The following is a 23,014-nucleotide window of genomic DNA, read 5'->3' on the forward strand; positions in this document are numbered from 1 at the left end:
CACAGGTAGATTACATCCTATGCAGGAGAGCTGATCTGAAGGAGATTGAAGACTGCAAAGTGGTGGCAGGGGAAAGTGTAGTTAGACAGCATAGGATGGTGGTCTGTAGGATGACGTTGGAGATCAAGAAGAGGAAGAGAGTGAGGGCAGAGCCAAGGATCAAATGATGGAAGTTGAAAAAGGAAGACTGCAAGATTGAGTTTAGGGAGGAGGTGAGACAGGCACTGGTTGGTAGTGAAGAGCGACAGCAAGAAGAGTGATTGGCGTGACATCTGGAAAGAGGAAGGAGGAAAAGGAAACCTGGTGGTGGAATGATTTGCAATGTGATGCAGATTTGAAGGACAAGTTTGCCTCAGTGGGCTTGGACACATTTTATCAATATCTCTTACCAGGGTACCCCAAATTAACAGCCCTGGCTGCAAAAAATCTGTGCATGTTCGGGACAACCTACCTTTGTGAATGTTTTCTCAGTAATGAACAGGGTTCACACACAAGCACTTAGGTGACATTCTGAGATTGGCTGCTAGTCAGGACATGACACCTGATATTGATGCACTTGTGCAGACCAAAAGTTGCCAAGTTTCAGGAGCAAAAACAAAGTAGTGTAGACGTGACTAACTCCTTTAAAATGTTGCTTCAGACACCGATTGCAATTAAAGAATACAGTTCTGTGAAAATGAATTCTTGCTGTAGAAATAGTTAAAAAATGTTCAATTTAATGTAAGTCAACAGCTTTACTACAAAAGAGTTTGGTTTGGTGGAATCCTATTGTTCATGCAATGCCATAAATTTTAAAGTGCAATACTATATTTTCTAGTTTCAAATAACTGACTTAAAGTTTTGTTTGTATTTGTGCAAACACTCGTCTTAAGAAATCTGAGGTTGTTCATATGTTTTGATATGTTGATATGTTTTGTAAAAGGATATTTCATTAAATGGGAAGATTTTCTAATGAACTTGTACTTCTTTGCATGAAAACGAAGAGAAAAAACATGGACTTATTATTATTTATAGGTAATTTTGTTATGAATGTACTGCTCCAGCGCACTTGACATCTAATTAGGCTGTATGTGGCCCCTGAACCAAAATGAGTTTGACACCCCTGTAGAACTTCTTACACTTTGTAAAAGCTTACTGCACTAATATATTTAAATATTACTTTAAAATAATATCTCCAGTCCTCGATAATGTTCTGAATGGTGTATGTAATGGTTAACATGCTGAGCACTTTTCCACTTCCATCCAGGGTAAACATACTATATTAGTATTTCTAAATGAAAATATGGACATTCGATTTTCTAGTGCAGCTACAGTTGCCAAGTCCATGCTGTAGGCTAGCAACTTTATTTTTGCTGCACTGAGTTGTTTTTCTTAAGACAGCACAAAAAGGTGAACTGTGTAGGCTAGATTTTGGGCTGGAGTTTTATTTTTTGTGGGCAACTGAACATGAGCATACTTGGCTTCAGTTGTTGGAATAATGAAAAATGTTTTAGCTGGATGCTTTTTACATTCAGTTATAGGGAAAAAAATATCAACACTTTATTTCAATATCAGTATGTATCTTTTTTTTTCTGCAGTAGGCCAAACATGGACAAACTCTTGATTTATACATTTACTGAACATGTGTACAATGAGCCACTTGATTTCTGAAATCTAACTTTAATTTTTCCCAACATATTTACTGGTATCGCTGTACTTTTATTGTATTTATTGCTTGCCCTTTTGTCTGTTCTATCTGGTTTAGAAGTCTACTTTTTATTTGCTTAAATTAACGTGGTTTTTGTTGTTAATCTGGCAGCATCAGCGCTTCGATTTTTTTCTAGAATGAAATGTGGGCAGGTGTTTGATTCACTGTAGAAACATCAATGTGTACCTTTGTTTTAAAATCCAGTACCTTAGCCATTAGACTACACTACCTTGTTCACACAGTTCCACTTTTCATTGTAGTGAACCTTCATCATAATGTAGGTCATAATACTTTGAAAATTGATTTATTTTGTGTGTCTTCTGGAAGACAATTTGATCAGTTCTGCCATTACAGTTCTTGTAAGGTAAATATAAAGTTTATGGAGGCATACAGGCAAAACATTGTGGACAAGTAGCAATGCCGTCAGAGATTTAATAATTATTTCTTTAGTTATTTCACCTGCCCTAGTTTTGTTTTTGTTGAGATTCCTTTTGTTTGAGTTTCTTCTGTGTAGGGAATGTATGTTTCATTTATAGGTTGATTGTACTCTTTGGTTGCCTGTCTGTTTGGACTTAAATTATTTATTTAAATAGTTTTTGTAATTGCTTTTTAATTAAAATTTTTTAATGTTAAAAAAAATGTTCTGCTGCCAAAGCGTGTAATAATGTTGTGAAACTATAGCCCTAAACTGAGCCAACTATAATGACTTCCTCTAGCAAATTCCGTAATTTGTTATTTAATGTGTATGTCTCCTAGAATTACATTCAGGGATGTAGGTAAAAGTACTTGTTCATTTATTTATTTATTTTTTTTTAAAGGAATGCTTGAGTCCCAATCCAGGTTGTTTGACATGTGGTTGGTATGGTAATATATGGCTGGTCCAGATCTACTTATGCAATTATCATTACGCTATCTTATTAAGTTTATTAAATAGAAAATCACCCGAAAAATCCTGGACCATCAAGAAGTGTGCTAACTAACGACATGAAGAATCGTCTGGAATCGTCCCCGTATAAATCAAAGACATCCAGACGATCTGGATCTGCATAATTAGATCTGGACCACCCTGTACTATTGCTTCATGCTCCCAACCTTTAAATACTCCAGTGCTCCACCAAAAATTTGTTTTTTTATATTTTACTTACCCCATGTAGTCTGTAGTGGTGATTATGAAAAAATAACAAATCACATGTTTTTGTGGATAAACTTATGTTACTAATAGAATGTGACCCCATAGTGACCAACGCTGGACAATGTCAAATGATGTGATTTACGTTCATGGAAAAAAGAAACATGCTCAAAATGTGTTTTTTGGCTAAGATATTGTAAAGACTTACTTCAGGATTACACAGAGCAAATTATAAATAGGAAATTAATGAAAACCTCATGGGAGTCACGTTATAAATTTAAGACCTGCCTCTCCCCCAATACATTGGTCCTGAGTCCTGTCTTCAAGACAGAAAGCAACTCCCATAAGGCTTTTAGTTTCCTGTTTATGATTGACATCTGTTAATTCTGGAAGAAAATTTTTATTCTGATTGATCCAGGCCTGATAGCAACCAGCTGTGCTCAGTAGAAACCTCATTTATTTTAACCTCTGCCATCAAAGTCATTTGCAAGCATAAAATTCAGAAAGTACATAATGCCATAAGCCCACGAAATTCCGGAAAAGGTAAAACAAAATTGTTGACATCTAACAAAACCGTTTCTAAGGCTCTGGGACTCCACCAATCTACAATGACAGCCTTAGTCTCCACATGGAAAGGAGGTTGTAAATAGTAGTGAATGTTCCCAGGAGTGGCAGGTCTGCCAAAATGACTTCAGGGGCATTGTGTAAAATCACCCAGGAGGTTACAAAAGATTTTTGGAAAAAAAAAACACCATTAAACTGCAGGGTTTTTTTTAAAACCTCAGCAAAGATCATGATTTCACTTTCAGAAAGGTGATAGTCAATAATAGGTTTGGGGACAAATGGGATAAAAGTAGAAATTTTTTAAGAGGTGTGTCCAGAATAAAAAGAAATCACATAATTCCACAATAAGAAAATCATAAAAACACTTAAAGAATTTGTGTAATGTGATGGTATGGTGATGTGTTGCTGCTTCTAGATCTGGATGACGTTAGCAGCAACTAGTTGCAATAAGCTGTATGCAAACATTTTAGGGGGCCAGATCATGACTTTTTAGTACACCACTGCCACTGTGTAGGTTACTTGTTGTTGACATTCACAAAAATGCATCTTGCCTCTCAAAAATAGTGGCGATATATACAAATCAGAATTCTGTAGAAAACATTTGAAAATATAGACGTAATTTCTTTGATGTCTTCATCCAGCTTGTTACTTTTGCTGTGTATGTCTATATTTATTGACATTTATTATTAGATTTATCTTGCTTATTAATACAAATTACTTTTTAGAGTATCTTGTTATAGTTTTTGAGTTAAAATAAGAGTTCATTAGTGGTATATGGCAATTAATTAATTTTTCACTACAAGATAGGCCCACAGGTTTTAAACCTTTTCTATAGATCTTTGAAAGATGTTACGCCTTTTTATCCCTAGAATATTGAGGACTCGCTATTTTATATTATTTTGGGACTTGTTGTATAGTAATATAATATTGTGTGAGGTAGATCTCAGAAGCAAGTTTTAGTCTTATTATGCATGGTTACTCCCTAGACTTAGGATTCAGAATGGTATGAAGCTCTTTAAATTGTATTTTGGATTCACTATTACAATATTTCTAGGGGTTACAGACTTGCACAGTGATCCCTGTTACCGGATGTTAATTCTGTATCTTATACTGTTGCAATATATACTATAAATAGGTAGATTAACTTGGCACAGGAGACAGAAGCATGACTAACAACTAAAGAGTGGATTATGAGTAAGAGTGAGTGAGATACAGGATAGCGTAGCTGCCTTCCATTTAACTTCAAATTTAAATCGTTTAGTAGTAAATTTGATTATGAGCATTTTTATTGTTAGTTCTTGGAATTTTAGTTCATAGGCCATGGCAAAAACAGTGACTTGCTGACTTTTACCTTATGCCTAATTTTTTATTTATTATTATGGACATTTATTTTTTAATGATTGACATAACACTTGTATCATTCACATTCAGAGACTAAAGATTACATTTATATTCCATATTTGTATTTAATACAGAATTGCATTAAATGTGGAGGAGAATGAGGAGAATCAATGGAAACTTATCTTTTCATGAGTATATGATCATTCAAATACTTTGGAATATATTTTCGACAATCATCAATGTTTTTTATAAATTGTAATGTAGTTTAAATTTCCATTATAGTGCTTTCTTCAGAATGTACTATTACTATAATTTTTCATCTTGTGGAAATCCCCAACCCCTGTCCCCCATGTGTTTCTGTATATGCTTTTAATACACTTTAAAAGAAAAAAGTGCATGTTGTCAATTCCAAATCTTTATAAATGTAGAGAAATGGAAATCTTTATTTGACTTCAAAATCTGGTCTGGTATTCTTCATGGTTTCCTATTAAAATCAAATGCATGCAAAGTATTTCAGTGCTTTTTGTTTAAAAATTAATAATTTGGTATAGTAAAATAATGATGGTAATGACTCTATAAAATGCTGAAATATTTTTTTAATGTAAAATGATAACATTTTATTCTATTAAGCAGAATGGAACTGCTGCTTGTTAAAACCAGCTTGATAACTGAAAATTAATCAGAAGTATAGCAAATTTTGTCAAGTGATTTGAAGAATATTTTCAGGTGTCTGGTTTAACAATATTTTCTACTTCCTTATGTTTTGCTGAGTGATTTCTGCACCTTTTTTATTATTGTTCTTTTCTTAAGTGATGTAGCATCATGGAAGATTTTTGTGAATGAGGATATATAATCTACATTGACTGCATGTCTTCAATTAAATGCCGCTATTTAAAATGTAATTATCTCAGAATAACCTTCCTGCAGAAGCACTTAACTGATTTCAGTCAGCTTTTGTTAATTGCAGTCATACAGACCTTTCTCTCATATTTGTTTAACTCAAATATTTTTCTTCTGTTTGTTTTGCAGTTAACTGCTTGTGTCCATGGTTCTGCAGCAATGCTATACCCTATGTACTGGCAGCATGTTTACATCCCAGTCCTCCCACAGCATTTGATTGACTATTGTTGGTAAGTATGTAACTGCTTTGTATTATTAAGTGCCAGTATACTTTACTGTATTAATTAAATGTTTAAAGTTACTTGTGATTATGAATTTTGACCCACAAAACTCAAAAAAGTTTCTACCCAATAACTCAGATTCAGACTGACGGCCTGCACTCTGAAAAAACGGTCCTATTAAAGAGAATCATAAAGCCCTTTGCCCTTTATTTAGCACATCTCAAAGAATAACCCAAGTTAACAATGCCAAAAAAATGAAAATGGGACAAAACAAAAAAATTAAAAAGACCAAGGAGAATCAATAAGCACCAAACAAGATAAGGTAGCATTGATGTAAATGTTAGGAATATATGGGACTTTGTAGGTTATACCTAAAGTCTGTAATTGAACAGAGGTGAGGAATGGGACTGGGCCTAAATTACAAGAAATACAAAAAACAAGCAATTAACAAACAAGGGAGTGGCAGAAAATATATTACATTTAAGAAAAAAAAAATCAAATCTACTTTAAAACAAAGATATAATTTTGTCAGTTATAATGCACAGTTTTCAAAAATAAATAAATGACCTGACCTGTGAAGAAACAAATTGTATTTCTTTTCATTGTCAAATGAGCCTTAACCTATTTATTCTTGCTTTCGTTGTCTGTCTGTTATAGTGTAATTGCAGCCTAGGCAGGTGATGTGATTTTCTCAGGTTCAATGAATAGATTTCAAATAACATTTAAACCAGAAACTATGTGTAGTGAAGTCCAGTATCTTGGAAACTTTACCAGATTGCCTCATTCACATTTAAATCATTTGTTAAGTCATATGTACAAAATGGCCACGTGCACTTTGTGTGAAGGCAATATGCACTTAGACCTGAGAGTAGCACAGGACGATCTCCTCACTTTATTGTGCTTTTTTTAATCATAACCATGCCATTTTTGCCCATCAATTCACACTTATTAGCCCATAATTAATAAGTGAAAACAGTTCTTCAGAAAAGTTTACAAATTTATTAAACATTTAAAGCTGGAATCACTAATTCATATAAGTGTTTAAACCATTAATTTAGTACTTTGTAGATGGCTCTTTGGCAGCAATTCCAGCTTCAGTTCTTCTTGGGTAAGTAAGTTTCTGCAAGTGTTGTACACTGGGATTTGGGCAGTTTATCCCATTCTTCCTTATAGATCTTCTCAACTTCGGTTAGATTTGGTGGGGAGCATCTGTAAACTGCCATCATCAAGTCTCTCCATGGATCTCCTATGAAGTTTTAAGTCTGGGCTTTGTTGGGCCAATCAAGGACAGTCAGAGACTTCTTGCAACGCCATTAAAGTGTTGTCTTGGCTGTATGCTTTATGTCATTGTCTTACTGAAAGGTGAACCGTTGTTCCGGTTTGAGGTATGCAACTGGATCAAGTTTTCTTCGAGGACCTCCATGCATTTGGCTACATTTGTTTGCCCCTGTATTTTGACCAGTCTCCAGTTATCCCTGTCATTGTGAAGCACCCCCTTAGCATGATGCTGCTACTGAAGTGATATTGTTAGGTAGGTCATGAGTAATAAATAGTCTTTGCCAGTTCTACCCAAAGAGTTCAGTTTGTCTCATCAGATCAGATCTGACAGAGTCCTTTAGATGCTGTTTGGCAAACTCCAAGTGGAAGTTGGCTTCCGAACCATAAACATCTGATTGCTGCTGAGACAGTTGTCTAATGACAGGTTTTTTCATCTTATTCTTTCAGAGCCCTTTACATGCCATTTGGCTAATTCCTAGCGGGTTTTCATATACCTTTTTACGCAAGAGTAGCTTCCATCATTTCACTGTACCAAAAAGGACTGATGTCCTTCTGACCGGTTTTCCCATTTCAGTGGAGGACTTCTGAAGCTTTGTTAGAGTGACCATTTGGTTTATTTGTCACCTTCCTAACCAAGGCCCTTCTTTTGACTGGAGCTACCAACTATTGAGACTACTGTGCTCCATTGTGAAACTCAAAACATTATACAATATATATATATATTTTTAATACCCTTGTCCTAATCTGTGCCTCATCACAATTTGCTAGACTAGATCAATAGAGAGTTACTTGTCACAGTTTGTTTTTTGTCCTGACATGCAGTGTCAATTATTTGCCCTCGTAAACAGAGGTATACTTCAGCCTCCCTAAATTATGTCAGATCAATTCAGTTTGCCACATGTGGGCTCCAGTCAAGTTCTGGAAACATGTCAAGGAGAATTGAAGCAAACAGAATGTACCCGACTACAATTTGGAGTGCCACAACAAAGGATCCGATTACTTACATTAAGGACAGATTTCAGTTTTTGATTTTTAATAAATATGCAAGCCTTTCTGAATTTGTTTTCTCTTTGGAATTATACATTATTGACTGTAGATTTATGGGAGAATGGCAAATTTATCCACTGTAAATTAAATTTGCAATACAGGAATGTGTGCTGAAAGCAAAGGAGCCTGAATACCTTGTGAATCAGCTGTATGTTTTAGGTGTGCTTTGTGTGATGCTTTACCAAGCCACATGGGATTCTCTGAGCTATACACATAATGTCAGTTTTCGAAAATGCTGATGTTTATCATTTACACACACTGATAATGTTAAAGAGTATTGAATTGGCAGACTGCAGAGCGATATGTACATCACCACATAACTGTTTTTTATATCTAGGTCTTTAAACTCACTCTTTTCCCTTTTAAGCTAAAATGTGCAGATTTTCATTGAGGGACAGTCTGTTAATCAGAGACCTTTTTATTTAATTGTAAGTTATTTATTGGCTTTATCAAAGCTTATTTATGTTGGTGTCATCTTTCTGTCACAGCTGCTTATTTCTTTCTTTTTAAATTTTAATTTTAATTTTCTGCTGTACAATGGAATGGAGTGCCCCATTCTAGTTTTCCCCATTCTAGTTGGCTTGTACTTGATACTGCTGTTATGGGCTCAAGTCACCTGTGACCCTTAATTAGATTAAGTAAGCTTGAGGATGTACTAAGTATTTTTCAACTTTATTGTTTCAAGATTTAATATTTTGCTGTATGACTTAGATTAAAAAATAATAACAGAAAAAACTGTTATAATTTTTTTTCCTTCTCAGTTATTTCACTAACCCAGAGCCACATTTGAACGTAAACACAATGTATTTGTAAATCTTTAAACCCATGTCAAATATATTGGAAAGACATGTTAGCTTCACAGAAATGTCCTTTTTTAACTCTACTGGCCAATTTTTTTTCAGTCCACCTCTGAAAACTGAGTTTTTGAATGATGATAAAGCGAAGGAAGTAGCTGCACACCTAACATTTTCTTGGATTGCATTAATAAGTTTGGAAATATCTGCCTTGAATAATACAAAGACAACACTTTTTCATTTAAATTTCTTCCTTAACTTTTCATTGTTTTTTCTTTGTGACTATTCTGCTCTGCATAGAGTACTCAGAAAATTAGAGGAACCTAATTTAATGATTTCTGTTTATTTTGTTTTGAAAAATGTTCTCAAAATTGATTTCAGGTTAAAGGTTAAATCTGTCTCATCGAACATTGCCAGCAACTTGTTCATACCATTTAGAAGTCAATATTTATTTAGAACATTTGTAGGCAGCTTTCAGGATTCTGTAGTATCTTTTTACAGTCTTCACTGTGATATTGAATGAAGCATCAGCAATACCTCTGACAGTTTGTATACCCTTTGCCAGCTACTGTTTATGCTGTAGGCAGCAACATTTTAGGTAGCACAACAGCAACGAACCCTAAATGTTTATATATTTTTTTTTTTATTAATGTCAGATGAAATCAAATTCAGGATCAGCATAACAGGGAATTTGAATTGCTGACCAGAGCAAATTGCTAAAAGCAAAGAGATTTTGGGGGTTATCTTCAGCTGTTGGCGGACATGATGTTTCTCGCTCAGAAGATTGAGAGATGATGTTAGAGGAGCAGCTCAATCTATACTAAAGATAATTCTGCCTCTCCTAAACTCTGATGCTTTAACAGACAGACTCTGCAGAGAGTGAATGAAAAGTTATGATTATTTTATTCACTGTCAAAAAGTGTTTGTATAAAAATGAAAAAAATAAAATTATTTATCTGCGGTAAATACAGTGATGTGCAGCAAAGTGTAATGGTCTTTGACCATCAAGGTGCATGAAAAGTACAAAAGCAAAACTGAAAATGTAAAATATGGCAGTACTTTTCCAAAATCAGCACCTAAAAATAATTAATATTTTAAATGGCCTCTAGTATGTATCTGTCTGTCTTTTGATCAGATATTTAGTAAAAAAATTGCAAGTCCTAGAAATTAGGACTCTGCAGAGGACCATTTTTCCTGACCTTTTTTTTCAATGTAATAACTGGAGTATCACATGTAACAGATACTCATTTGCAAGAATGGCTTGGAGTTTCATTACAGATACAAAAATAATGTAGACTTAAGAAATATATTTAAATCATAATCTGGCTACATTTCATCTGTCGGTTCTGGATAAATGTTTGCATTTTGTGATCATCTGTGTTTTGGATGCATTACAATAACTTTGACTTCATTAATCTGTGTTTTTAATTTTTGCATTTTAGATTGTTGTTGCTTCCACAATTATAAAGCAGTCAAAACTTTTTAATCAGATCAGAATTTTGATAGCTTATCAAATGGTGTCAGTTTCACTTTGCACTGATTTTTTTTCCAGCTATCATAACATATAGAGAGATTTACTGGTTGAAAGTCCCAATAAAGTCAGTACTTTTTGATTAAGCCTGCATATGGTTCATGTATGTATGTTTGTGAATGTGTGTATAATGGGAGTATGACTTCGTTTGCCATGTTGACCTTTTGGTATTGTCTGTTCTATAATGCTTCACAAAAGAATACTAAAAATGTGTATGCACATTAAGAAAGCTGTAAAGGCTGTTAGGTTGCATTTTTGTGATGAGTTATTACATTGAAGTGTTCACATATACCTTTTATATATTTTTATGTAAGAAAACCAGTCAAGAAAGTGTACAGCAGGGAATGGAGTATTACATACATAATATTCACTACATTCAATTTTAACCTCCTTAAAGTTAAATTTTTTCTCAAAAAAAATAAAAGCATTGCATTTTTTGCCTTGAAAAATGTCATTTTTTATTAAATCACATCTTTCTACTGTGCAACATGCAAAATGCTAAACATACAAAGTCAGAAATGTAATAATGATACAAATAATGTTGATTAATGTTCATATGAAATGGATAATAATAATGCTAATACTGTATATACTGTCATAGTATGTCTTTTGTGTGGTGTATCTTTAAACAGGAAAGCTGCTTAGGTGTACGGTCATTTACCTGATACTGTTCAGCATACTGGTTTGTCTTAAGAGCAATTGTTTCAATCACATCATCATCAATAAACAACTTCAAGTAAGTAAGTAGATATTGGCTGTCGTAGTTCACTTTTATTCCTTTGTTTCAATTTCACTGCCTGAAGACAGAATCACTTTGTCGTCACTGCTGACGAGAAGCTCCTCAACATCACTGCTCGTATCACTGTCGAAAGCATGCAACACTTGGGCTGCTGAATAACGTTTCTTACAAGATGGCATTATGAGGTTAGGAGAAGCGGCATCTACACCATTGCCTGATTAATGCTCGGGAATAATACTATTAACAATTTTACAGCCAAGTAATCCTCGGGTCTAACGTTAATGCAAGACAGGTCTTTACAGGTACCCGAGTACCACTCAGTACTAAAGCTATTAACACTTTTTTTCACTCCCTGAGTGATACTCGGATCTAATGCTAAGGAGGTTAAACTCAGTTTAATTCATTGGCTGGAGCTTATCCTAGCAGTACTTGGCTTGGTATAAGGCTCAAACAAGTCTGCGTGATGCTCCTGCCCATCTTCATTCACACATACAGGAAACTTCACGCAGAGCAATTTTTCAATTGCAGGTTACCTTCACACACACCTTTGGGGATTTAGCAGATAAAAACAGAATATCCAGAAAAAAATGGCACACCTAGACAGTGGAAGAACATATGGACTTGCTCTGCACAAAACAACTTGGTGCAGGATTCAAACCTTCACCCTTTAGTCTTTGTCCTTCTTTCATGGCATTTTAGGCAGTGTCCTTTGTACTGCAGCCATTTTATGGTCAGTCTGTGTTCTAATGTGCAAAGGTCAAGATTTGTCAATCCTTACTAAATATTTTATGTACACATTTAATTTATACATATTGTTGTTTTTTTCGAATGTCAATACATGCTTGTGTTTCTCCTGCACTTTTTTCCTAATGTGGGAAAAGCCCTTCAAGATACTGTAGTCAAGAAGTCGATACACAGAGCAATATATTCGTTCATCTGCCCATATTTGCACCATACCACTGAAATATCCCTAACATCCCCCAGGAAAATACTTTGTGTTCCATGAGCAGATTTAGTGGGTTCTCCATAGTTGTAATAAAGTTTACTACTGTTCCACCCAGATTCATTTGATTACCCTTAAGTGTAATGGCCACTGTGAGCTGTCTTTGGGGATGTCTTTTTTTCTTGAGGTCACCTTGTATCTTCCTGAATCTTTCTTTTTTTTTTTTTTAATTAAACTGTTGCCCATAATGCTATTTTAGAGGGGAGATGAATTCACTCCAAAGAAGTAAATCTGGGATGATAATTTGATTACAGCACAGAATTCCCTGTAACCTCTCCACACATAACTAACAACCTCTACTGAGTAGCTGAATATAGGAGTCAGCAGGGATAGCCAGAGTTTTAAGTGAAGTGCTAGGAGCTCGAAACATTTAAATTTGAAGAAGGCTCATTCCCTTGTGGATGATTTAAATGTTAAGTACATCCCCATCTCGAGTATACATGAAAATGCAATCTGAAAACTATTATCTCCAGTCGAAATGAGCCTTCAATTTACTCACTGCACAGGAAGGACAGATTCTATTCATTTTCACTGCCAGCAGGTGCCTTTTCTTTGCATAATAGGCATCGCATGTGTAATTAACACATGAAGGCCACTGCTGCCAGCTTCTCTTCAGGTGCATGTCTGCAGGACCACTGTGCAGGCTACAAGTTGTGTGTGTGTGTTTTTTCTTTTTTTGGTTGGGGGGGTGGATTTGATTTAAGATTACAATTTTTTGATTTTTGTGCTGCTTTTTATTGTATAATAGCTGGAATTAAACTAGCCAAATCGTGCTGCAGGAAACACAGGTGCAGACAAATGCACCATGCCTTTATTGGGGAAAAGGGTCCTTTGATAAGTACTTTTCATTTAATTGTTTTTGGCTACTTCTGTATGAATATACAAGAAATGGGCTCTCTGTGTGGGCGCGCTAATAGGTTAAAAAGCCTGTGCATAAAACCTACAATTACAGAGTAGACGCTAATTACAAATTAACAAACACTGTGGCTGATTAATTCAGCCTGACATGATCTTTAATTAGATTGGTAATCACACATTGTAATTGTCTGAATGAATTAATTTAGCAGCAGCACAGGTAGCATAAATATATTGTCCTAAATAACTTGCAGCTATTTGCACATGTTTATGCGTACTAGACAATATGTTTTTGGTCATTGTTATTAAAGGAGCAGATTTTATCTCTAGGCCCACAAGCTCACCCTGGTGTTAATTAGGGCTGTTGAAATCCAGTTTGGGGGGGGAGTGACATCTCATTAAAATACTGATTTTTGCCCCAAACTTTAATTGCTCATATGATTCTGGCTGGCTCTGCAAAGAAGTAAAATTAGCTAAAGAAATGAATTTATAAATATTTAAAGTCTGTGAAGCCATAAGCACAAATAGTTATTTATTACCAAGGCTCTCAAGTTGTGCGATTCCAAATTAGAATTCTCAGAGATTAAGTAAAGAATAAGTTAAAAAGGTCCTGCTTCTTTTTAAATTTTCAAATAAGTCACTTTTCGTAGCATGTCACAGTGAATTAGGTGTGGAAACTGCTCAAGGAAGTAAATTGCAGTGTTAAACCAAAGTTACAAATAAAAAAGAAATAAAAACAATAGAAATACTTTTGTCACGACATGTTTGTGTCTTGTCATACTGTGGTGCATTTTTGGAGTGCTTAGAAAGAATCTGCATATTAGCTGGCCAAGACCTTGTATAATCTGTATAAAACACTTTCTTAAACTGTGGGTCACAACCCAAATGTTTGTTGTGGGTCACCACATGATTGCACAGTAAAATTCTCACTGTCTGTCCAAGTGCAAATTCTGTGCTGAGTGATATACCAAGCTCTATTTAGCATACCGTTTATTTCGTATGCAATCTGAGATGTAGCCTTTGAATGCCGCCATTGACGCACCACAGACCTTTCATTTCAATGGTTTAGAAATATAATAAATATTCTCCACAACACCAACACACCTGTCATAACCTGTGACACATTCAGAATTTACAAACAAAGGCATGAATGGGTTTTGAGTTAAGGAGGAGGGTAATAATTAATAATATTTGTATAGCACCTTATCATACATTTACATACAACTCAAGGTGCTTTGCACGGATAAATTAACATAAACAATAAACATACACCATATTTACTTGGATGTTATCATTAATTATTATTACGACAATTTCTAATGTAATTATAGTAAATGGAAAATCAACCTGGGCATTGTTAAACAAAACTTAAACACTAAAGTGTAAAATAAACTTTCACTCTTATCAGAAACAGGTTCATATTGTTTTTAATTAAAAGCCTTTTACAAAAAGATGGCACAAGAACAACCACATTTAATTTACATATACATAAAAAATAAATATACGGTATGTCTGCATTTGATTTTGGCATGTGTTCATTGGAACACATTAAGTTGAGACAGTTTGATGTAAATAAATTTAATGAAAACATACAAAGCAAATAAAACAGTCTATAGCAGTTTTGGTTGATTTAGCATTTAAGTGGAGTTTTTGACTCCTGAATGTAATTAGTTGACCAGCTGACATGGAGGAGGAGAAGAAAACAATAAGCCCCTAAAAGTGGACTTTGACTTTTAATCAGTTTTAGAGCGCATATTAATCATTGTGACAGTAGTAAAAATAAACTTCAAACTCCAGTGGAAGAGCTTCATTGGATATATTTTACACAAGATCATTGGTTTCATCAAAATATTTTTCTTTATAAAGTGGCTTTGGAAAATATCCCCATACCCCAGATCACTCCCATATCATACTTTTTTACAATAATCACTGCAAATGAATTTCCTTTAGATTTTGTGTTATTAGCCAACACAAAAACATTCCAATTCAAGTTCCAATTGAATACACAATTCCACTAATCATCTGAGATAAATAGAAATTAGTTGATTTCAATGTATATAGTAACCATTAATATTTATTAGTGATATTTTGTATGTAACTTTTATGTGTGTGTGTGTGTGTTTTGCCACTGTAAGAGAACTCATCAACATTCATGATTGGGGCAGAGCCTTCAACTAAAACAGTCGACAGAGCCCAAACACTATGCAGAAATTAAAAAGGAATATGCAAGAAGTCAGGTACCAAAAGAAATAAAAGATCACATGCAAAAACTAGAAGTTCATATCCCAGCAATCACCAACACAAACGGAGACAAAATAATTGACCATAAAAATATAATGCACACATTTAGAGACTACTATAAATCCTTATATTCTTTTTAATTTAAAGAAGACAAGACACAATCCAATGCATTTCTGGATGCATTACAGATACCACAAATAGATACTCTTAGTGCAGAGGAATTCGATAAACCTCTGGCACTATCAGAATTACTAGATGCTATAAACTCACTTCAGAGTGGGAAAGCAGCAGGCCCTGATGGCTACCTTGACGACTTTTATAAGAAATTCTCAACTCAGCTAGCCCCCCATTTATTAGCAACATTTACAGAAGCTAGAGACAATAAAATTCTACCTCAAAACTTATTGGCAAGCATTAATTACTGTCTTTCCTAAACAAAATAAGTACTTATTACAATGTGCATCATACAGACCAATTTCACTACTGAATAATGATGATAAGATACTTTCCAAAGTCCTAGCTAGAAGGAGTAGAATGGAGAAAGTGCTCCCTTCAACAATATCACAAGACCAAACTGGATTTATTAAAGGCAGGCACTTAGCCGCCATTCCTCAATGCCTGTTTAATGTAATATTTTCACCCACAAAGTCAAACTCCCCGGAGATAGTATTATTGTTGGATGCATAAAAGCATTTGATATGGCTGAGTGGAACTACCTTTACACTACATCTGAGAAATTTGAGTTTGGTCCGAACATTTGTGCATGGATCAAACTACTGTATACCAATCCAGAAGCTTAATTTTGTATTAAAATGTTAATTCAGACAACTTTAAACTAGAACGTGGTACCAGACAAGGATGTTCCTTGTTACCACTGCTTTATGCAGTCGCAATTGAGCCACTGGCAGTTCACTGTTGAAATGCTTATGAGAATAAAGGGGATTATCAAAGAAGGACTGGAACAGAAAATTTCTCTATATGCATATGATATGGTACTGTATATATCAGATCCACAAAATTCTGTGCCTGCAGTCCTAACAGCACTAACAGAATTTCAAAAGATTTCTGGTCTCAGAATTAATTTGAATAAAAGTGTGCTCTTTCCAGTGAATTCTCAAAGCATACAATATTAGGTTTTACACCTTCCCTTTTATCACCACAGATCAATTTAAATACCTAGGGGTAAACATCACAAGTAAACATAAAGCTCTTTATCAACAAAATTTTGCCATCTGTATGGAAAAAATTAAGCAAGATACCTTCATCTCACTTTAGCTGGAAGAATTAACATTGTTATGATGAATATCCTTACTAAGCTTCTCTTTTTGTGTCAAAACATTCCAATATATATCAATAATTAATTTTTTAAGAAATTAAATTCAACCATAACCTTGTTTATTTGGAATTCAAAACATCCACATATCCAAAGGGCGACCCTACAAAGACCTAAGGCGAACGGTGGCATGGCTCTACCTAACTTTCAGTTTTATTACTGAGCACATCACTCTTGTTTAAAATTGTCCAAAATGTTTCCAGGACAGGATCCAAGTGGTGAATGCTGCAGTCAAGTTCCAGCCTCACTGGGCCACATGTTTCGGGCCTGCGCCAAATTAACATCATTCTGGACCAAAATATTTAAATGCCTTTCAGACAGCCTCGGAGTTACAATCCCTTCTATCCCATTAACAGCTGGTGTACTTCCAGATGGGCTTAAAGTGGAGAAGGACAAACAAACTGTAATTGCCTTTACTACACTATTGGCACGTAGACTTATCTCAACTGGAAGAATCCTATCTCTCCTATTCTCATTATATTATATTATAGTCAGTGGATACCTGATGTTATATACTATTGGAAACTGGAAAAAAATCAATTTTGCACGTAAAGGATCTGTATAAAACTTTTTCAGAACCTGGCAGGATCTAATCAATAACATTTTAGAGTTAGCATTTAAATTGAGGAAGCACTTTCTCTCCCCTCTTTTACTCCATTTATCATTATTCATTTATTAATTTATCTATTTTCTTATTTTTACTAGCTTAAAGTTTTACTCTGCAGGCCTAGCACTCTTTTTCAAGAGTAGGGTTGATTTATTTGTATGTAATGTTATTTGATTTTAATAAAATCAATAAAATCAAAAAAAAAAAAAGTTCATATCCGATCTTGAATATCGAGAAATGGCTTGAGTAACCTTTGTACTGGCATGCCAGTGAAATCATCACTGTGCTGTCCCAAAGCATTATAAGATTGTTTCCATAGAAACAGGTGACACAAACACCCCAAAACAGCAGAGCCAATCAGCAAAACAGTGTCGAGACTGATGCTAAGAAATCATAAAACTTTTAAATAACATTTCCAATCGAGAAGGTAAGTGGATTGTTTGTATATGAAAACTCCCAAAAGCATGTATAACATTATTTAGAAACACAAACGCTGGTGAATCTGCCTTATTCGTATCTCACTGTCACTTGATTTTTTTTTTATTCAGTTTTATTGAGTGTTCCTGCTCACGCTGAATTAGTATTGGCACGGATCCAACATTATACATATTATTTGTATTCATTCGCATAACATCTTGTGGTTGTAATCAGTGACCACACGTTTCCCCCCCCCCAATCTTGCAAGTCTTAACATTTTGGTGCATGGTGGTGTTTCTTTTGTACTCCAGGACATGCAGAGGAAAGAACAGTATAGAGAGGTCAGTTCCTCGCTACATGGAATCATCAAATTCGAAATGTTAACAGTTCACACACCGTCCTTCCTACATTTACGACATTGGTCTCTGTTCCGGTGCAGAAATTCTTACCGCTGCGCCACGGAAACTGTAGTATCATCTTTGAACCTTTTGTGAAAATGTTTATTTGATATTTGGACTTCAAGCTTCACACATTGTATAGTTTATGCCTACATTTTGTCATTTATTACTAAAATATGAAAACGTTTCTGTTTTAACAATGTGTTTACACAGATTATTGTAGAAACGGAACACACATGAAATGTATGTGTTCCAAATAATGATCTACTGTATTATTTCCATTCTGAAACTCCAGCACTTCACTCCCAGATAATCAAGGCAAGAGCTGGGAGAACTTTGTGCACGTTCTGCGGCAGTGGGGGGATGGAATTCTAGGCTGCTTGCTGCTTGCCTTGATCGACACATTTACAAGACAAAAGATGCTGATGGAGAGGTGTGAAGGGATTTAAGGTGGGCCAGGTTTACAAGTTTTTTCGTAAGCTTTGGTAATCCTAGTGTTAAGCCACAGAAAAGTGTGCAAAGTAACACACATTGGGCTGTTCATTGATGATCATTTTAAAACATGTCACACAGAGGACTGCTCTATACTAAATCTGCATCAGTACAGCAGTAACTATGACAAACAGTTACTTCTGTATTTATTTTGACATTTTGACTTATATGTTACTGTTACACATAACATTTTTTTCTTGTTGACACAAATTCAGTGTTTTTAACTTGTTTTTCTGGGGTTAAACATAACACTAAGATTGTTAAGAGGAGAAATGGGGACAATGAGGAATTCAATGCCAGCAAATTGTATGGGTTGAAAAAATTTTAAACTGCTAGGATTGGCCCTGAGAACCAGGTGGGTAGAGTGTGTCTCTCAAACCTTGACAGTTTATGCTAGTGCTAACATTCTCTGATGATGGGTGTTTTGTTGTCTTTAACGTCACTATACTACTTTTGGCTAGCTCCCTCTTTCAAGTTTGTGCCATCTATTTAATTGTCTTAGTAAACCTGTCTGTGTGGATCCCTTGATCATAAAAAAAAATCCAAACCTGCATGGCCCTGTGTGAAAAAGTAATTTCCCCCTGAACCTAATAACTGGTTGGGCCACCCTTAGCAGGAATAACTGCAATCAAGCATTTGCGATAACTTGCAATGAGTCTTTTACAGCGCTCTGGGGGAATTTTGGCCCACTAATCTTTGCAGAATTGTTGTAATTCAGCTTTATTTGAGGGTTTTCTAGCATGAACCGCCTTTTTAAGGTCATGCCGTAGCATCTCAATTGGATTCAGGTCAGGACTTTGACTAGGCCACTCCAAAGTCTTCATTTTGTTTTTCTTCAGCCATTCAGAGGTGGATTTGCTGGTGTGTTTTGGGTCATTGTCCTGTTGCAGCACCCAAGATCGCTTCAGCTTGAGTTGACGAACAGATGGCCGGACATTCTCCTTCAGGATTTTTTGGTAGACAGTAGAATTCATGGTTCCATCTATCACAACAAGCCTTCCAGGTCCTGAAGCAGCAAAACAACCCCAGACCATCACACTACCACCACCATATTTTACTGTTGGTATGCTGTTCTTTTTCTGAAATGCTGTGTTCCTTTTACGCCAGATGTAACGGGACATTTGCCTTCCAAAAAGTTCAACTTTTGTTTGCCCAGTCTCTTTCTTATGGTGGAGTCGTGAACACTGACCTTAATTGAGGCAAGTGAGGCCTGCAGTTCTTTAGACGTTGTCCTGGGGTCTTTTGTGACCTCTCGGATGAGACGTCTCTGCGCTCTTGGGGTAATTTTGGTCGGCCGGCCACTCCTGGGAAGGTTCAGCACTGTTCCATGTTTTTGCCATTTGTGGATAATGGCTCTCACTGTGGTTCGCTGGACTCCCAAAGCTTTAGAAATGGCTTTATCAGACTGATAGATCTCAATTACTTCTGTTCTTATTTGTTCCTGAATTTCTTTGGATCTTGGCATGATGTCTAGCTTTTGAGGTGCTTTTGGTCTACTTCTCTGTGTCAGGCAGCTCCTATTTAAGTGATTTCCTGATTGAAACAGGTGTGGCAGTAATCAGGCCTGGGGTGGCTACGAAATTGAACTCAGGTGTGATGCACCACAGTTAGGTTATTTTTAACAAGGGGCAATTACTTTTTCACACAGGGCCATGTAGGTTTGGATTTTTTTTCTCCCTAAATAATAAAAACCATCATTTAAAAACTGCATTTTGTGTTTGTGTTATATTTGACTAATGGTTAAATGTGTTTGATGATCAGAAACATTTTGTGTGACAAACATGCAAAAGAATAAGAAATCAGGAAGGGGGCAAATAGTTTTTCACAGCACTGTATGTGTATGTATATATGTATGTGTGTGTGTGTGTGTGTATATATATATATATATATATATACAGTGGAACCTCGGTTCACGACCATAATTGTTCCAGAACTTTGGTCGTAAACCGAGTTGGTCGAACGAAGCAGTTTCCCCCATAGGATTGTATGTAAATACAATTAATCCGCTCCAGACCGTACAAACTGTATGTAAATATGTAAAAATATGTAAAGATTAAGCACAAATATAGTTAATTACACCATAGAATCCACAGTGTAATAGTAAACTAATGTAAAAACATTGAATAACACTGACACAAAACACCCAGGCTCCCTGATCAGCTACAGGAGCTGGCTCGCCACGCTCTCTCTGTGTAGCGGCGCACAAACACACACACACACCTATCCGCCCCCAATCCCTTCCCTGTCAGCTGCCCGCTCTCTAATCTCTCTGTAGCACGTGCTCAAGCAGCATTTTTTAAAATGACTTTTAAGCACAGCAGAAAAAAATCCGCTTGCAAAACCAACTCACAAGCAAACAAAAAAGTGAGATTGCAGGAGATCACGCTATTAAACCTAAAGCCTGATCGCTGTAAACAATGTTTTTAAAATGAGTTTTAAGCACAGCAGAAAAAAACATCGCACAAATCCGAACTTCATTAAAAACCAACTTGCAAGCAACCAAAAAAGTAACATTGCAACAAATCACACGATGAAGTCCTCCATGTAAACAATTTTTAATGAGTTTTAAGCACAAGGAAAAAGCGAACATTTGAAAAAGAGAAAATAACATTGCAACAAATTGCATTATGAACTAAAAAAATTACTTTTGAAAAATCCGTAATACAAAAACCACCAAGAAAACTAACCTTGCATGAAACGAGTTCTGGCATGAAGTGTTTTCCTTCAGGTGTTTTCTCTTGTGATTTCTTGTGTTTCTGGTGCTTTTAGCTGTTTAGCTGGTGGGAGTGAAAGCCTCATGCAGCCATTCCAAAAAGAACGTTCTTGTGACCCTCCACATTACTGGCAGTCTGGCTTTGTTTACATTATCCTGCTTGAAAGCACGAGGGTTCTCCGATTGGTAAATGAGTAAACTGGTAAACAATTTTTCCACCTTTTATAATTTATTTCTTTACTTCGATTTCAATTTTCTTCAAAACTTTCTTCTGACCACTCTCCACTTGCTTAGAAGCCATAGTTAACTGCAAAAGCACACAAAATACTGTAGAGCACAAAGAGAGTGCAGTCTTATTGAAAACAATGAACAAGGAGCTGCTTTGCTTAAATGAAAAGCATGGCAGCTCTCTTTCTCTCTCAGGCTGCCTGTGGGGGGAGGGGGATGTTTTCGCTTGCACTACAGGCTACAGATAGGCAGGCAAGCACGTGCAGCAATCTCCTCCCCCCACTTCCCAGCAGGCACGTGCTCGCTCGCTCGCTCTTGCTCTCTCTCTCTCTCAACTGAGGACGCAAGGGAAACTGGCTTGTTCAGCAAACACTTGAAGCAATCTCCTCCTCCCCCCTCCATAGCAGGCACGTGCTCGCTCGCCCTTTCTCTCTCTCTCTCTCTCTCTTTCAGCTCAGCTTGCAGACATGCAAGGGAACCTGGCTTGTTCGTATACCGAGTGTGTGGTTGTGAACCGAGGCAAAAGTTTGGCGATCTTTTTGGTCGTGAACCGGGACGTTCGTGAACCGAGGTTCCACTGTATATATATATATATATACATATATATGTAGACTCAAACATATTATAACAGCAGCAGTCCAAGCTGTGAGAAAACACTAAAAAGGAGGCGTGTCAGACGTTGTGGTAAATTTTCTGATGCAGCTAGACGAAAACAACTTCATGAAGCTGCAGCCAAATACACAAAACAATTACTTTGACAATCATGTTACGTTATTTTCAAAATGTTTCCTTTTCTTTTTCTTTACTTCTTTAACACACTACTTCTCTGCTACGAAGTGCGGGTATTTTGCTAGTTCTATATATAATTTCATAATATTTTTTTACTTGTTAATTCTTTGCCAGTCTTTAGACTCATATGGCTATTTTTGACATCAGTGTAATCTTACTTACTATGTATTTATAATAAACCTGAAATTTATATTTGAATTTTCTGTTTGTTTCATTTTTACTTATTTTGTAATTTGCTTTACAATGGTGCACTTTTTGCTAAGTTAACACTAGAATTACTAGAGCCTATGAAAAAACTCGTAAATCCGGCCCACCTTAAATCCGTTCGCACCTCACCGTCACCGTCCTGTAAAGGTGCCAATTAAAACAAGCAGCAAGCAGCCGGCTATTCCATGAATCAATCAGAATTTTGTTTATTTGTAGCAGCTGGCTGCATATTTTTCACGTACAGTCAACCCTCGTTTATCGCGGTTAATCCGTTCCAGACTCTGCCGCGATAAATGAATTTCCGCAAAGTAGGATTCTTTATTTATAAATCAAATATTTTCGCAGTTAGTGCATAGAAAACCTGTTTACGACCTTCTAAATACATTTTCTAACATTATTAGACCCTTCTAGACATGAAATAACACCCTTAAGTCAAAAGTTTAAACTGTGCTCCATGACAAGACAGAGATGACAGTTCCGTCTCACAATTAAAACAATGC

At 35.8% G+C, this 23,014-nt stretch overlaps 1 protein-coding gene across 7 annotated transcripts in view; it reads left to right on the top strand.

Moving 5' to 3' along the window:
* dennd1a (DENN/MADD domain containing 1A) overlaps positions 1-23,014 on the top strand; it is a 1,078,084-nt gene that overhangs the window by 462,378 nt on the left and 592,692 nt on the right. For all 7 annotated transcript variants that reach the window (XR_005634853.1, XM_039762706.1, XM_039762705.1 and 4 more), the window contains exon 10: positions 5,751-5,851. Coding sequence is in view for 6 of the 7 variants with exons in the window: in XM_039762706.1 (XP_039618640.1) it covers positions 5,751-5,851 (101 nt within the window). In the remaining variant the exon portion in view is untranslated. The remainder of the gene's footprint in view (positions 1-5,750; positions 5,852-23,014) is intronic.

This window comes from Polypterus senegalus, chromosome 9, assembly GCF_016835505.1.
Source record: "Polypterus senegalus isolate Bchr_013 chromosome 9, ASM1683550v1, whole genome shotgun sequence".
Lineage (NCBI taxonomy): Eukaryota > Metazoa > Chordata > Cladistia > Polypteriformes > Polypteridae > Polypterus > Polypterus senegalus.